Here is an 18,288-nt window from a genome sequence, read left to right on the forward strand (position 1 = left end):
ACCAAGCTAGCCACATCTTCTGGGAATTGAAGTCCAAGACAGTTGGAAAACCAGAGAGCAACAAGATGAAGGTTGCTTGGGGAATTTATGTATATGCAAAATAACTTATCTATAACATAGTTGAGTGTAACATAGAATCATAGAGTTGGAAGAGACCTCATGGACCATCCAGTCCAATCCCCTGCCAAGAAGCAGGAAAATTGCATTCAGAGCACCCCCGACAGATGGCCATCCAGCCTCTGTTTAAAAACGTCCTCTACCACATTCCGGTGCAGAGAGTTCTACTGCTGAACGGCTCTCACAGTCAGAAAGTTCTTCCTAATGTTCAGATGGAATCTCCTTTCTTGTAGTTTGAAGCCATTGTTCCATGTCCTAGTCTCCAGGGCAGCAGAAAACAAGCCTGCTCCCTCCTCCCTATGACTTCCTCTCACGTATTTATACATGGCCCTCATCATGTCTCCTCTCAGCCTTCTCTTCTTCAGACTAAACATGCCCAGCTCTTTAAGCCACTCCTCATAGGGCTTGTTCTCCATACCCTTGATCATTTTAGTTGCCCTCCTCTGGACACATTCCAGCTTGTCAATATCTCTCTTCAATTGTGGTGCCCAGAATTGAACACAGTTTTCCAGATGTGGTCTAACCAAGGCAGAATAGAGGGGTAGCATGACTTCCCTGGATCTAGACACTAGACTCCTGTTGATGCAGGCCAAAATCCCATTGGCTTTTTTTTGCTGTTGCATCACATATCTCTAATACAGGAGACAGTGGATGAAATAACTGCTCATTCAGATGTTTTTTTCCCCTAACTATTATGTATTAACTGCAAGAGTTTGACCTTTCAGGGATGAAGGGACCTCTTGGACCTCCAGGACCACCTGGCCTTGGAGGAGACCCTGGACTTCCAGGTTCACCAGGTAGGAGATGGATGTTAGTGTCACTAACATTGAAAAACAACATAATGGGATGGTGGGACGAAGTCTTCTTACTATTGCTGGGTTTGACTTGTATGTGAATGCCATTCCAAAGGCTATTCCCTCATTTGACTTCACTCTGTTCCATTGCTGTGAAATAATAGTTCCCTCAAAGACCCATCTCCAATACAATAAAAATATATTTGTATAGGAAATCATGTGGAATGATGCCAAAGGAGCCATCAGAAGAAACTGAGCAGATACAGAATTGTAGTTAGGGGCCTTGCAGACTATGTAACTTCTTGCTCAAGGCCCAGAAGGAGAACGTCCCTACTTAAAGATATATACATTGACATCATGCTATCTTTCCTTTGTCCTAGGTACTCCAGGGATACCTGGCCCAGCTGGACAAACCATTGTGGTGAAAGGAGACCCTGGTCCTCCAGGTCCACCAGGTCAGCCTGGAATGAAAGGTCTACCTGGTGTATCAGGTCCTCCGGGCTTGCCAGGTAAGCTCCTTGCTGGAGGTGTAAGGAACATAGTTTTATTGCATGACTCAAGATGGTGAGATCTCAGGTGTGTTTGCCAAAAATGTTCCATAATTCTGTACTCAGGTCCAATCGGCCTTCCTGGTGATGCTGGTCGAGATGGGCTGCCTGGGTTTGATGGGCCAGGAGGACGTAAAGGGGAGCGAGGACTTCCAGGGCAACCAGGTATGGTAAGCGCTTCTTCCTTGTGCAGAATTTAATCCACAAGGAACAGAGAGGAACCCGATGTTTATGTTGAGTTAAGTCGTTGGCTTGACTGTCAATGAGGAGTAGTATATTTTATGAAAATTCTGGGAGTCATCTATATAAATAAAAATGTAATGTTTGTTTGTGGGATTAACATAACTCAAAAACCACTGGACGAATTGACACCAAATTTGGACACAAAACACGTATCAGGCCAACGAGTGACCATCACTCATAAAAACACTGGAAAACACAATGAAAGAGGCTTAAAAAGCCAAAAATTTACCAAAAAAATACATTACAACGCATGCGCAAAACCACATATATATATGCAAACACACTTATATACACATATACTCACAAACAAACCACATCTACACAGATTGGGCCACAGCAACGTGTGGCAGGGGACGGCTAGTTGTCCAATAAAATAACTTGTTTCCCCACAATATTGCAACAGGTGGTTGAGGCCAATGAGCTGGAAGCTTGAAATGTTGTTTAAGACGGGAAGCAGATTGTTTCACAAAGCTAGAAGAAAGGATAGTCAGAATAAGCAGAGTTTTCCTTTGAAATGATAAAAAATAACAGCCTGACTCATATTTGAATATAGAGTATTATATCACTTTAGAACAGTGTTTCTCAACCTTCCTAATGACGTGACCCCTTAATACAGTTTCTCATGTTGTGGTGACCCCCAACCATACAATTGTTTTTGTTGCTACTTCCTTACTGTAATTCTGCTACTGTTATGAATCATAATGTAAATATCGGATATGCAGGATGTATTTTCATTCACTGGACCAAATTTGGCACAAATACCCAATACACCCAAAATTGAATATTGATGGGGTTGGGGGTGGGATAGTTGATTTTGTCATTTGGGAGTTGTAGTTGCTGGGATTTCTAGTTCACCTACACTCAAAGAGCATTCCGAACTCAACCAATGATGGAATTGAGCCAAACTTGGCACACAAAACTCCCATGTTCAGCAGAAAATTCTGGAAGGGTTTGGTGGGCATCAACCTTGAGTTTTGGAGTTGTGGTTGACCAATATCCAGAGAGCACTGTGGACTCACACAATGATGGATCAGGACCAAACCTAGCACAAATACTCAATATGCCCAAATGTAAACACTGGTGGAGTTTGGGGAAAAGACACTTGACATTTGGGAGTTGTGGTTGCTGGGATTTCTAGTCTGCCAAAATTCAAAGAGCATTCTGAATCCCACCAATAGAATTGGACCAAACTTCCCACACAAACACCTGTGACCAACAGAAAATACTGTGTTTTTCTGAAACCCCCTCACGACCCCCCCCCCCAGGAGTCCCGACCCCTAGGTTGAGAAACACTGCTTTAGAACCTGGGAAAGAGTACTTGCTTTTCTTGCATTTTCATACATGCCTCAATTTTCTGCAGCAGCTTTCTGCAATTTGAAAACAAAAAAGCTTCCTAATAAAACAATAATAATAATAATAATAATAATAATAATATTATGTCAGTGCTTCTGGAAAATGGCCATACAGCCCGAAAAACTTATAGCAACCTATTTATAGGATGTTACATAGAGGATCCTGCTACCTTTCCTTACTAGTTTTGCCTCAACAACATTTGAGACATAAGAAAAGATTCCTCAGAAAATTTTAGGGAATGTTTTTCAACAGTTTGGCAACTTTTTCAAAGAATCTGCATCTGCTTTGGCTTCCTCATCCTACCAAGAGCCTCGTATTGCATCTCAGTGTGTCATCCTTGCAGCTTGACTTCTGATCACTAGAAGGGTCTGACTTTGTTCCTCCCATCCTAACAGGTTTACGGGGTTCGCAGGGTCCCCCTGGTCCAGACGGCATGCAAGGCCCCCCCGGTTCTCCTGGTTCGGCTTCAGTCGCTCATGGGTTTCTGATCACTCGCCACAGCCAGACAACGGACATCCCGTCCTGCCCGGAAGGAACCACCGAGATCCATGTTGGGTATTCTCTGCTGTATGTCCAGGGGAACGAGAGAGCCCACGGGCAGGACTTGGGTGAGCCACCATCTCTGCTCAGAAGTGTGGGAGATAACCCATCATCAAGGGGAGAGAGATATGCAATTATTTTGAAAGGCAGAATAATAATAATAATAATAATAATAATAATAATAATAATAACAACAACAACAACAACAATAACAATAACAACACTTTATTTATATTCGGCTCTATCTCGCCGAGGGCTCAATATACATAGAGAAGCAAACATTCAATATCTTTAATACAGTGGAATCACAATGACATACAAGTACACAGAACAAAGGTCAAGGCTTCCCCTTTCATCTCCGGCTTTCTGGAGTTGGTGTTGGACACGGGCCATGGCGAGATGCTCTTGTTCCATTTCCAAGCCGAGGAGCTTGTTATCTGTAGACACCTCCTGGTCGTGTTTGCTGTCATGGCTGTATGGTCGCCTTTATTACCTTCCTGCTGAAGGGGTACCTATTGATCTACTCACATTTGCATGTTTTCGAACTGCTACCTTGGCAGGAGCTAGGTTCTGACAGCAGGAGCTCGCCTCGACCTGCAGCTTTGAACTGATTCAATCGTTGAACGGTTTAACCCATTTCGTGACCGCGGCCCCAGTATAAGGTGGTAGATCATGACAACGCATGTGACTCATGTTCCCAGTTATTGTTTGCAATCATGTTGCATTAAATTTATGACATGGGAGACTTTCATGAGCTGTGGTCATCAACAGCTTTCTCGGGTCTTGCAAACTCATTTGTTTCTTCCTTGGTTGAATCCATTTGTATGGCCTTTCTCCCCCCCCCCCCCCCCCAATAGCCTCTTGGTTTACAAATTATTTATTATTTATTTATTTACGACATGTATACCTCGCCCCCTCTCACCCCGAAGGGGACTCATACCGACTTACAGGCTATATGTACATTCTAGGCCTGGGCGGTTTCGTTTCGTTAATTCGTAATTCGTTAATAATTCGTTAATTTTTCCAATTACAAAACGATAACGAACCATTCTGGAGCAATCATTAAAAAAACGAATTTTTAAACACGTTTTGTAAATGCTTCGTATTTCGTTATTGTATTCGTTTCGTTATTGTTCTGAGGTCGTTTCGTTATTATTTCCACATGTCTGGGCCAGTTTTATGGTTTAATTAGTGAAAAAAAAAAATATCACACCAACAGTCAAGAACAGAGGGAGAGGGAAGCTTCAGAAGTTTTTGGAGGTTTTTTAGCGTATTTCGCGGTCGTGTCCGCCATTAACGAATCGATTCGTTATTGTTTCGGAAATCGATTCGTTAATTTTTTACCATTTACGAAATTTCGTAAATATCGAACTTTTTAAAAGGAAAATTTTGTAATTATTTTAAATATCGAAATGCAAAAACCTCCAAATACAAATCGATTTTAGAAACAAATTTTTGCGTTGTTAGTCGACTATGACCCCAGGATATGACGAAGCGGATTTTTAGCATAAGTATATGTTATGTAGTAGTAGATTGTTGTGTACTGTCTTGATTTACTGTAAACTGTCTTTTCTATGTTGTTGTTCACCGCCACGAGTCGCCCTAGGGCTGAGAGTGGCGGTCAATAAGTGCAAGAAATAATAATAATAATAATAATAATAATAATAATAATAATAATAATATATTGTACTATACCACTATACTGTAATATTATTATTACAGTTATAAGTTATACTGGCCTATCTCACAGTGTTTTTTTAAAAAAATTATAATTTTATCCATGCATCTGGCCCTGCCTAGTGAAATTCCCTGTGTTTTTAATGTTTGATTTTATATTGTTGTGTTGTATATTATTTTGATTTTGCATTTTGCTCGTTTTATTGTGTTTTGTGTTATATTGCTTGTATTGTATCGATGGGCATGGCCTCATGTAAGCCGCACCGAGTCCCCCTGGGGGAGATGGAGCGGGGTATAAATAAAGTTTTATTATTATTAGTAGTAGTAATATTCCATGTAATATAACATATATAGTTACTATATTAGATTATTGTATTATTCGTATTATATTGTATTGCAATAATATGATCAATATTATATGTGCATGCAATATATTAGAATTATCAGCAGAGCACAATATTAGTACTATATATAACTATATTGTACTATGCCACTATACTGAAATATTATTAGTAGTATTACATGTAATATATAACATACAATTAATAATAATAATAATCTTTATTTATACCCCGCCACCATCTCCCCAATGGGGACTCGGAGCAGCTTACATGGGGCCAAGCCCGGACAACAAGTTACAGCAAAATAAAACCAGAACATGTTGTATTATTATTAGTATTATATTGTATTACATCTTTTCCAGTGAATCATGCCATCTCAAAGCATAGCAGCATCAGTTCAGTTATCTTGGCTTCTAATCAGATTTTTTAGAAAAAGCTTTTTTGCCGCAATGTTTGTAGTTTTGTGTGTGTGCGTGTCAGAAGCGACTTGAGAAATTGCAAGCTGCTTCTGGTGTGAGAGAATTGGCCGTCTGCAAGGACGTTGCCCAGGGATGTTTAATGTTTTAACATCCTTGCGGAATGGTTCTCTCATGTTCCTGCATGGGCAGCTGGAGCTGACAGAGAGAGCTCAACCTTCTCCAGATTCGAACCGCTGGCCTATCAGTCAGCAGACTTGGTGTCACTGGGGGCTCCAATGTTTGTAGTGACTTGTGCCTTAGAATACAACTCTGGAGACCGACCAGGGTTTGAATCTTTGCTTTCCAAGGAAATGCCCAGGATGACTATGGACTTTGGAAGGCTGTAAAGTTCGTTGGGCAAGGTAAAATGATCTTTCAAGGATCAAAGCTGGCTCAGGTGTTGTATTTTATTATTATTATTATTTTGATCATGTCAGGAGCGACTTGAGAAATTGCAAGTTGCTTCTGGTGTGAGAGAATTGGCCGTCTGCAAGGACGTGGCCCAGGAGACACCTGGTTGTTTTTTATGTTTTACCATACTTGTGGGAGGCTTCTCTCATGTCCCCGCATGAGGAGCTGGAGCTGATAGAGGGAGCTCACCCGCACTCTCCCTGGATTCGAACCTGCGACCTTCAGTCCTGCCGAATCAGGGGTTTAACCCGCTGTTTTATTGAGACCCTCTATGATCATGAAAAGACAAAGTGTTGCCTCATTTGTATTAATTATGCCTTTTGTACGCTAGGAACTGCCGGCAGCTGCCTCCGCCGTTTCAGCACCATGCCCTTCATGTTCTGCAACATCAACAACGTCTGCAATTTTGCATCCAGAAATGACTATTCCTATTGGCTCTCTACCCCTGCGGAGATGCCCATGAGCATGGCGCCCTTAACCGGACAGAGCATCCAACCATTTATTAGCCGGTAAGAGAAAAACTTGCGTTCCTATCCAATTGATATTTGTGTACTTATTGTGATGCTTTGCCTCTCACATCATATAGCTCAGCGTTTCGCAACCTGGGGGTCGGGACCCTGGGGGGGGTCATGAGGGGGTGTCAGAGGGGTTGCCAAAGACACAGTATGTTATGTTGGTTATGGGGGTCCTATGTGGGAAGTTTGACCCAATTCTATCATTGGTGGGGTTCAGAATGCTCTTTGACTGTAGGTCAACTACAAATCCCAGCAACTACAACTCCGGAATGTCAAGGTCTATTTTCCCCAACTCCACCAGTGTTGACATTTGGGCATATTGAGTATTTGTGCCAAGTTTGGTCCAGATCCATCATTGTTTGAGTCCACAATGCTCTCTGGATGTAGGTGAACTACAACTCCCAACAACTACAACTCCCAAATGTCCAGGTCTATTTTCCCCAAACTCCACCAGTGTTCACAATTGGGCATATTGAGTATTTGTGCCAAGTTTGGTCCAGATCCATCATTGTTTGAGTCCACAATGCTCTCTGATTGTAGGTGAACTACAACTCCAAAACTCAAGGTCAATGCCCACCAAATCCTTCCAGTATTTTCTGTTGGTCATGGGAGTTCTGTATGCCAAGATTGGTCCAATTCCATCGTTGGTGGGGTTCAGAATGCTCTTTCATTGTAGGTGAACTATAAATCCCAGCAAGTACAACTTCCAAATGACAAAATCAATCTCCCCGACCCCACCAGTATTCAAATTTGGGCGTTTTGGGTATTTGTGCCAAATTTGGTCCAGTGAATGAAAATACATCCTGCATATCAGATATTTACTTTACAGTTCACAACAGTGGTAAAGTTACAGTTATGAAGTAGCAACAAAAATAATTTTACGGTTGGGGGTCACCACAACATGAGGATCTGTATTAAGGGGTCGCGGCATTAGGAAGGTTGAGAACCATTGATATAGCTACATAGATGGTGGTAATGGGATGAGTTGAAAATGGGAGAGGAGAGGCTTAGAATAAGAATAAGAGCCGAGGAAATGACGAAACTGCCTCGTATGGAGTCAGAACTTTGGTCTGCTTAGACCAGTATTGTCAACATTGACCAGCAACATCACTCAGGGATTTCTGAATCCTATCACTGGCAGTCCTCGCTGACTTTCTTACATTAATGCAATGTTTCTCAACCTTCCTAATGCTGCGACCCCTTAATACAGTTCCTCATGCTGTGGTGACCCCACAATCATAAAATTATTTTCGCTGCTACTTTACAACTGTAATTTTGCTACTGTTATGAATCATAATATAAATATCTGATATGTAGGATGTATTTTCATTCATTGGACCAAATTGGGCACAAATACCCGATACGCCCAAATTTGAATACTGGTGGGGTTGGGAAGGGGGATTAATTTTGTCATTGGGAGTTGTAGTTCCATGGATTTATAGTTCACCTACAATCACAGATCATTCTGAACTCCACCAACGACGGAATTGAACCAAACTTGGCACGCACAACTGCCATGACGAACAGCATATACTGGAAGGGTTTGGTGGGCATTAACCTTGAGTTTTGGAGTTGTAGTTCACCTACATCCAGAGATGTAGACTGTGGACTCAAACAATGATGGATTTGGACCAAACTTAGCATGAGTAATCAATATGCTCAAATGTAAACACTAGTGGAGTTTGGGGGAAATAGACCTTGACATTTGGGAGTTATAGTTGCTAGGATTTATAGTTCACCTACAATCAAAGAGCATTCTGAACTCCACCAACGATGGAATTGAACCAAACTTGGCACACAGAACTCCCATGACGAACAGCAAATACTGGAAGGGTTTGGTGGGCACTGACCTTAAGTTTTTGAATTGTAGTTCACCTACATCCAGAAGAGAAAGAGTAAAGTCAAAGCCCTTTCTGGGAAAGCATGCATAGAAATGTAGGGGAAGGAATCCCTGACTCGAATCCTATCTCTTGTCTAGCTACTCATTGAGGTCTGGAAACTTGATGACACAGAGACTTGTGCTGTCCAGGGATGAAACCCAACAATTGGGAACATTGACAAAATCTGATCTTGAGTTTTGGAGTTGTAGTTCACCTACCTCCAGAGAGACTCCAACAATGATGGATTTGGACCAAACTTAGCATGAGTAATCCATATGCTCAAATATGAAAGCTGGCAGAGTTTGGGGAAAATAGACCTTGACATTTGGGAGTTATAGTTGCTAGGATTTATAGTTCACCTACAACCAAAGAGCATTCTGAACCCCACCAACAATAGAATTGGGCGAAAATTCCTACACAGAACTCCCATGACTAACAGAAAATACTGTGTTTTCCGATGGTCTTCAGTGACCCCTCTAACATCCCGTACCACCCCACAGAGTTGGACACGACTAGACTTAATGTCAGGGGAAACCCTTACCTTTACTTAAAACTTTTACTACCTGTATCTGAGCCTTAGCAGAGACATTTCAGCCTTTTAGAGTAAAAGGGAAACTTGATACCAAATTGTGATATCAAGAGGAAGGGATTGTGGCCCTCAAGTATCCCAGACATTCCCAAGGCTTGAGGTTCTCCAGCCCTGAACTACTCCAGTGTAATGAAGAAGGGCTTTTTGGGGGGGGAGGGGCGGTTGAGTCTCCTAATGTGACCTTTTGACTCTTTTCTCTTCAGCTGCTCAGTCTGTGAAGCTCCAGCCATGGTTATAGCAGTCCACAGCCAAACCATTCAAATCCCATTATGTCCACCAGGCTGGGATTCATTATGGATTGGTTATTCTTTTATGATGGTATGTCAGTTAAACCTTCTGCTAATACTCCTGGCACCTCTTTGTCTTGCCCGTCTCCGTAATTTTGTCTGTCTCTTGTTTGTCTTGTCTGTCTCCATTGGTCCACACTCTTGTCACATCCTGTATAGACTACTGTAACATGCTCTACATGGGGCTGCCTTTGAAGACTGTTTGGAAGTTTCAAATGGTCCAATGGGTTGAAGCCAGATTCCTTACTGGAGTGGCATACAGGGAGCATACAATCCCCCTGCTGTGTCAGTTCCACTGGCTGCCAGTCTGCTACGGAGCAGGATTCAGTGCTGGCTTTAGCCTATAAAGCCCTAAATGGTTCTGACCCAGCTTACCTGTCTGGACACATCTCCCTCTATGAACCATCATGGAAGTTAAGATCTCCAGGAGAGGCCCTGCTCTCAATCCCATGTCCTTTGCAAGCGCGGTTGGTGGGGACGAGAGGACAGGGCCTTCTCAGTGGTGGCCCCTCAGCTCTGGAACTTCCTCCCCAGTGTAATTAGATTTATTTTTTAATTTATTTACTGTATTTGTATACCGTCTTTCTCAGCCCGTAGGCTCTGTCTCTCATCTCTGTCAAACGTACTTGTGACACAGGCGGTAATGTGAGCAGGGCCTCCCCAGATGATCTTAAGATCCTAGATGGTTCATAAGGGGAGATGTGTTCGGACATGTAATTTGGGCCAGAACCATTTAGGGCTTTATAGGCTAAAACCAGCACTTTGAATTGTGCCCAGTAGCAAACTGGCAGCCAATGGAGCTGGCGCAACAGAGGGGTTGTATGCTCCCTGAGCACCGCTCCTGTTAGCAATCTGGCTGCCGTTCGTTGGACCATTTGAAGCTTTTGGACAGTCTTCAAAGGCAACCCCATGTAGAGCGCATTGCGGTAGTCTATACTTTTCCAGAAATAACATAAAGTCATAGCTATGGGACCAAGCCTTCTAGCAGTAAAGTAATGCAGTACAAGAAATGAATGGGAAATAAGAGCAATTGACAATTGGAATAACTTTGGATTGAGTTTTTGGATTATGTGATTTCAATGTTAACATTAAGATGTTTTTAATTTTGGGTTTTAATTCTTTTAATTTTCTTGTGTTCTGTGTTTAATATGATTTTAATGGTTTAATGTATAGTTATATGCCAGAGAAAAGTGGTATATAAATTCAGTAAATAAATAATAAACAAATCCATAATCCCCACAAAAATTGGAGGTGAGAGAGGTGGCCATTACTGACCAACCAGTGTGGCCAAGGTCAGGATTAGATAGCGATAGTCTTTTGTCTAGAGGGCACTATGATGCCTGTTTCCAAGGAGAGTAAGGTCTCAGTGACGAATACTCATTTTTGTTTGGTTGGCATTCCTTACTAGCTGGGACTTGCATTCCTACAAAATCTGGAGAGACATATATTGCCCCTAGAGACAAAAAGCCTTCTTAAGCTAATGATTAGGCGATAATTATGGAGAGGAGGATGAAAACATCGCGAAGGCCAAAGGTCCCTCACCCTAGCATAACAGAATGCCATGCTTCTCTATTGCTTTGGAGGAGGCGTTTGTGCGTTTCTGACATCACCACCTAGCACACTAGTCCTCACATTGAACCATTTATGCTCCAGGTCATGGAGAACATGGAAAAATCTCTCTGATGGGTCTGTAGATCCTAGAATCCTTCCACAAGCCAAGCTGGCTGTGAAAGTTTGGGTTCAAAACCACACCATTCCCAAACTCAGAAGACCACTAGAAAAAAAATCCTCCATCATGCTTCACACTGATGGAGGCAAAAGACATCTCCAAATAATGTGGGGTCTTCTTCCACCAGGCTAGTTCCATTTTCTGCATGACCTCCCTTCAGATATTGATATATATCTATCACGTCATGTCTTGGTATCTCTCTTCTCCAAGCCAACCACACCCAACTCACTAAAAAAAATTTTAGAAGACGTGGTTTGCAGGCCTCTGATCATCTTGACCACCTTGACCATGTTCCAGCTTGACAATGTGATGTTAATGTTGCTTTTAGCACACCAGTGCTGGTGCAGAAGGATCTGGACAGGCATTGGCTTCTCCTGGTTCCTGTCTTGAAGAATTCCGCTCAGCTCCTTTCATTGAGTGTCATGGACGGGGGACCTGCAACTATTATGCCAACTCCTACAGCTTCTGGCTGGCAACTGTGGAGATGACAGAAATGTTTAGGTAAGCTTGTGCCTAGCTCTTGGAACTTGGAAAAGTTCATTTTGGAATCCTGCTTCTGGAATATCCCCATCTTTGGCTGTATCTGTTAGGAGTAGGATACCAAAACAAGCTTGAATCCTACCATTGGATTGGATCCTACTGTTGGATTGGGCCCTACCATTGGATTGGACCCTACCATTGGATTGGATCCTACCATTGGCTTGGATCCTACTATTGGATTGGGCCCTACCATTGGAATGGACCCTACCATTGGATTGGATCCTACTGTTAGATTGCGCCCTACCATTGGATTGGACCCTACTGTTGGGTTGGACCCTACTGTTGGATTGGGCCCTACCATTGGATTGGACCCTACCATTGGATTGGATCCTCTATCAACTCCAGCTCCTCATGCGGGGACATGAGAGAAGCCTCCCACAAGGATGATAAAAACATCAAATTATCCGGGCGTCCCCTGGGCAATGTCCTTGCAGACGGCCAATTCTCTCACACCAGAAGCGACTTGGTTTCTCAAGTCGCTCCTGACACGATTTAGAAAAAAAATCCTCCGAGGTTTTGAGGTCTGTTGGAAACTAGGCAAGTGAGGTTTATATATCTGTGGAGTGTCCAGGAGAACTCTTTATCAGTTTGAGGTAGGTGTGAATGTTTCAGTTGGCCACCTTGATTAGCATTTTACACAGAGAAGCCATTGAAAACCCACAAGCATGTGGACAATTTCAACAGAAAGGAAGAAACCATGAAAATGAACAAAATCTGACTACCAGTATTTAAAAGATCTCTAAAATCATAACAGTAAATAAAGAACAACCCTCAAAAATGGGAATTCCAGACAAGAAACAATCAAGGCCAACTAATCATCTCCCAACAAAAGCAGTAAGAAGCCAGACCTTGAAACTGGTGGCTCTCAACTTGTGGATCCCCAGATGTTTTGGCCTTCAACTCCCAGAAATCCTACCAGCTGTTTAACTGGCTGGGATTTCTGGGAGTTGAAGGCCAAAACATCTGGGGACTCACAGGTTGAGAACTACTGTGCTAGGCCATTAAATGCTAATCAAGGTGGCCAATTGAAACATTAACACCTAGCTCCAACAGACAAGTTATTTCTCTAACCCTGGACATTCCACAGATATATAAATCCCATTTTCCTAGTTTCCAATAGACTCACAACCTCTGAGGGTGCCTTGCCATAGATGCAGGCAAAATGTCAGGAGAGAATACCTTTGGAACATGGCCATACAGCCCGGAAAACATACAATAACCCAGTGATTTCGGCCATGAAAGCCTTCGACAATACATAACCATATGTGTATTGTCGAAGGCTTTCATGGGTGGAATCACTGGGTTGTTGTAGGGTTTTTGGGGCTCTATGGCCATGGTCTAGAGCAGGGGTCCTCAGACTTTTTAAACAGAGGGCCAAGTCACAGTCCCTCAAATTGTTGGAGGGCTGGATTATAATTTGGAAAACACATGAATGAATTCCTATGCACACTGCACAAGTCTTCTTTGATGTGTAAAAAACACTTGAAACAATACAATAATTAAAATGAAAACAATTTTAACAAATACAAACTTATTAGTATTTTAATGGGAAGTGTGGGCCTGTTTTTGGTTGATGAGATAGAATTGTTGTTGTTGTTGTTGTTGTTGTTGTTGTGTGCTTTCAGACTTAGGTTGACCCTGAGCAAGGGCCAGGTAAATGACCTCGGAGGGCCGTATCCGGCCCCCGGGCCTTAGTTTGAGGACCCCTGGTCTAGAGGCATTCTCTCCTGACGTTTCGCCTGCATCTATGACAAGAGGTAGTGAGGTTTGTTGGAACTAGAAAAAATGGTTTATATATCTGTGGAAAGACCAGGGTGGGACAAAGAACTCTTGTCTGCTGGAGCTAGGTGTGAATGTTTCAACTATTTATTTGTCGTGTCAGGACAACCAGTCAAATTATATTACATTTCTAACAGAACAAAGCAAACAAACAGACAAAATACAAAATTTGTGAGTTTGGTAGTTGATTAAATGTCCTTTGACCAGTTTCTGGCCACTTGGAGTGCTCCTGGTGTTGCTGCAAGAAGGTCCTCCATGGTGCATGTGGCAGGGCTCAGGTTGCATTGCAGCAGGTGGTCAGTGGTTTGCTCTCCTCCACACTCGCATGTCAAGTATTCTACTTTGTGGCCCCATTTCTGAAGGTTGGCTGTGCATCTCGTGATGCCAGAGCGTAGTCTATTCAGCGCCTTCCAAGTCGCCCAGTCTTCTGTGTGCCCAGGGGGGAGTCTCTCATTTGGTATCAGCCATTGGTTGAGGTTCTAGGTTTGAGCCTGCCACTTTTGGACTCTCGCTTGCTGAGGTGTTCCAGTGAGTGTTTCAACTGACCACCTTGATTAGCATATAATGGCTTGACAGTGCCTAGAGCAAACTTTTGTTGAGAGGTGATTAGATGTCCTTCTTTGTTATCTCTCTGTTGTTGTGCTGTTGTAATTTTAGAGTTTTTTTAATACTGGTAACAAGGACATCTAACAGACCTCACTACCTCTGACGATGCTTGACATAGATGCAGGCGAAACGTCAGGAGAGAATGCCTCTAGACCATGGCCATATACCCCAAAAAAACCTACAACAACCCCATAACCATCTGTGTTTGTGTTTTTCTCTTTACCAGTAAACCTCAGTCTGAGACGCTCAAGGCTGGAGAACTGAGAACGCGGATTAGTCGATGCCAAGTATGTATGAAGAGGACGTAATGCCTCAGAGACTTTTTTTAAAAGAAAGAAAGAAAAAAAACACACACAACAACAACTGAAAAAAAATCATATGGTGCACTGTCCTTCAGCTATAACAATGGTGCTATTGTGCAAAAGGAAAGAAGAATGACAATGCGAAGAGAAAATCCAGAATGTAGATTCCGGTGCACCCTCTCTGTTTCTCCCCCAAGTGCCTTCCTGGAGGCGTTCATCTGGTGCCGTTTTTCTTCCATTTTATTTTTATTTTTTGGTCAAGGAAAGTGACCTCTTGGGAAAAAAGAAGTTTAGAGACGCTCACGGGGCACTAAGGGTCCGAAGGTTGGAAGCGGCTATTCCTCCTCCAAGGGCCAAAGGGGCACCTTCTCAGGAATTGCCCCGGAGAGGAGGAGGAGGAGGACAAACCAAATTCACTGTGACGATTCAGAGGAGGAGAAACTACAATTCTGCAAAAGCCCGACTTCATGGTGCTACTAACCCTACTGTATCCCAGGTTTTTTTTAATATGAAACGTTTTAAGCTTATTTCTTTCTTTTTTTCCTTTGTAAGTAATGAAATGTGTATATTGTGTAAACACATTTTTTTTTAGTTTCCGACTTCTCAAATCATTTAGACACAAAGCAGCCTTAAATCACCAAGAGAAATCAAATCGACCCTATATATATATAAATATATATATATTAAAAATACCCACTTAAAGCAGGGAGCAATATTGTATAGCCATTCAACAACAATGAGAGTTCTGTTTCTCTTGTAACAACTACTGAATTTTGAGAAATTTTATATATATATATTTTCCTGGAGTCCTGGTCACGTTTTATTTGGGAAATGTATAATAATGCTTTAGTCGTTACTTTAACAAACAAACAAAAAAACAGGGTTGTTTATGTCTCTAATGCAGGCATGGGCAAACTTCGGCCTTCCAGGTGTTTTGGACTTCAACTCCCACAATTCCTAACAGCCTCAGGTCCTTTCCTTTTTTCCCTCAGCCACTTAAGCAATTAAGCTAGACTGCTACCATAAGACACACATGGGGCTTCCCTTGTTGACTGTATGCAAAATTGGTTTAGTGGGGCCCCTTCTACACTGCTGTATAAAATCCGGATTATCTGCTTTGATGTGAATTATATGACAGTGTAGACCAGGCATGGGCAAACTTGGGCCCTCCACATGTTTTGGGCTTCAACTCCCACAATTTCTATCAGCCACAGGCCCATTCCTTTCCCCCTTCAGTCACTTAAGCCTCATTATATGGGCTCAATAACATTCCCCTATCGAGATCTCAGGCCCCTTCCTTTCCCCCCTCAGCCGCTTAAGCAATTAAGCTAGACTGCTGCCATAGGACACACATGGGGCTTCCCTTGTTGACTGTGCAGAATGCAAAATTGGTTAAGTGGGGTCCCTTCTACACTGCCATATAAAATCCTGATTATCTGCTTTGATGTGAATTATATGACAGTGTAGCGCTTAAGCGGCTGAAGGGGAAAAGGAAAGGGCCTGAGGCTGTTAGGAATTGTGGGAGTTGAAGTCCAAAACACCTGGAGGGCCGAAGTTTGTCCATGCCTGTTCCAATGTATTCCATGCTCCTGGTAATTTTATTTGTCCTTAAATACCAAAAAAAGGCAACAACATTTTAAAAATGTTTTATTTTTGCATATTCTGTGAAAAACAAAAAAATCGAAATGTGCAACCATGTCCTATATTCTTCTAAACGAAAGACACCAAGGCATAGCCGTTCATATATGTAATTACATTGCGTTGGTTCCGCTCAATACCCCTTGGGAAATATAGGCAGGTTAAACACAAACGTTATAAATATTATGAAAGACACACGCGCGCACACACAAAACCACACTTTTTTCTTTCTGGAAACGACATCTAGTATTTTATATCCAGAATACCTGTACACTTTGGAAATCCTTTTGACTGAAATAAAGTGAAAACTGGTGAAAACAGACCTTTTTCCTACCCGCATGTCGGTTATTTGAAGGAAACTCCTTCAGGTCATAACATATTTATTGAACTATGGAAGCTATGCCTCTCCAGTCCCCGACTTGTCAAATATGTGATAGACGTCACACTGAAAGGAAAAAAAAATTGGCCGAGGGGACATCCAGTTCCGGTGACTCCATGCATTCATAGCATTTGCTGTTTAGAAATAGGTGTCTCCATGTCAGTGTTTCTCAACCTGGGGGTCGGGACCTCTGAGGAGGTCGCGAAGGGGTGTCAGAGGGGTCGCCAAAGACCATCAGAAAACACAATATTTTCTGATGGTCATGGGGATTTCATGTGGGAAGTTTGACCCAATTCTATCGTTGGTGGAGTTCAGAATGTTCTTTGGTTGTAATGAACTATAAATCCCAGCAACTACAACTCCAAAATGTCAAGATCTGTTTTCCCTAGACTCCACCAGTGTTCACATTTGGGCATATTGAGTATTCATGCCAAGTTTGGTCCAGATCCACCATTGCATGAGTCCACAGTGCTCTATGGAGATAGGTGAACTACAACTCCCAAACTCAAGGTCAATGCCCATCAAACCCTTCCAGTGTTTTCCATTGGTCATGAGAGCCAAGTTTGGTTCAAGTCCATGACTGGTGGAGTTAAGAATGCTCTTTGATTATAAGTGAACTATAAATCTCAGCAACTACATCTCCCAAATTACAAAATCAATCCTCCCCCAACCCCAGTAGCATTCACATTTGGGTGTATTGGGTATTTGTGCCCAGTTTGGTCCATTGAATGAAAATGCATCCTGCATATCAGATATTTACATTATGATTTATAACAGTAGTAAAATGACTGTTACGAAGTAGCAACGAAAACAATATTATGGTTGGGGGTCACCACAACATGAGGGACTGTATTAAGGGGTCACGGCATTAGGAATGTTGAGAAACACTGCTCCATGTCATGCCACCTTTCCACAATTCAGCTTTCCACGTTTTCTCTTTCTTTTGCCGCCTCTTGATGGTTCGAGCCCAAGAGAAGGAACGTCTGTCTTCTGGAATGGTAGGTTCTTCCTCTGAATGGATTTTCTCACTGGGTGAATGATAGTGGTGGAGTTTGGTGATGGATCCACTTTCCTGCTGGTTCCCTTAGGCTCTGGTCACTCACCCAGCTGCCCTTTGTCCCCACCAAACCCTCCTTGGATTGAGTACTTGGGCTTCACAGAATCATAGAATAATACAGTTGGAAGATCAAATATGGACCATCCAGTCCAACCCCTTTCTGCCAGGCAGGAAAAGCACATGCAATTCTTCTTGCGAGGATTTTCCCAATGGAGGTTAGAAGGCAGATACCTCGATAGTTTCCACAGTTTGTTCTTTCTCCTTGTTTGAAAAGGGTGATGATGGTGGCATTCTTGAAGTCTACTGGGATTTTCTCAGTCACCCACACTTTTTCAATGAGCTGGTGGAGTAGTTGTGTCAGCTCAGGTCCACACTCTTTAAAGATTTCAGCAGGGATCCCGTCAGGTCTGCTGGCTTTGTTATTTTTTTGTTGGCTGATGGCTAGACAAACTAGACAGTACAGAAAGCTCGTCAGGCAGGAAAAGCACTATCAATGTACTCCTGA

General features: G+C 42.5%; 1 protein-coding gene across 1 annotated transcript in view; it reads left to right on the top strand.

Moving 5' to 3' along the window:
• Positions 1-16,669, top strand: part of COL4A5 (collagen type IV alpha 5 chain) — a 139,911-nt gene extending 123,242 nt beyond the window's left edge. Inside the window, exons 44-51 of the mRNA XM_060756218.2 lie at positions 843-914; positions 1,292-1,420; positions 1,526-1,624; positions 3,451-3,663; positions 6,814-6,991; positions 9,670-9,784; positions 11,811-11,983; positions 14,634-16,669. Of these exons, the coding sequence (XP_060612201.2) occupies positions 843-914; positions 1,292-1,420; positions 1,526-1,624; positions 3,451-3,663; positions 6,814-6,991; positions 9,670-9,784; positions 11,811-11,983; positions 14,634-14,715 (1,061 nt within the window). The 3' untranslated portion in view covers positions 14,716-16,669. The remainder of the gene's footprint in view (positions 1-842; positions 915-1,291; positions 1,421-1,525; positions 1,625-3,450; positions 3,664-6,813; positions 6,992-9,669; positions 9,785-11,810; positions 11,984-14,633) is intronic.
• Positions 16,670-18,288: the final 1,619 nt, after the last annotated feature.

This window comes from Anolis sagrei, chromosome 10 (assembly GCF_037176765.1).
Source record: "Anolis sagrei isolate rAnoSag1 chromosome 10, rAnoSag1.mat, whole genome shotgun sequence".
Taxonomy (NCBI): Eukaryota; Metazoa; Chordata; class Lepidosauria; order Squamata; family Dactyloidae; genus Anolis; species Anolis sagrei.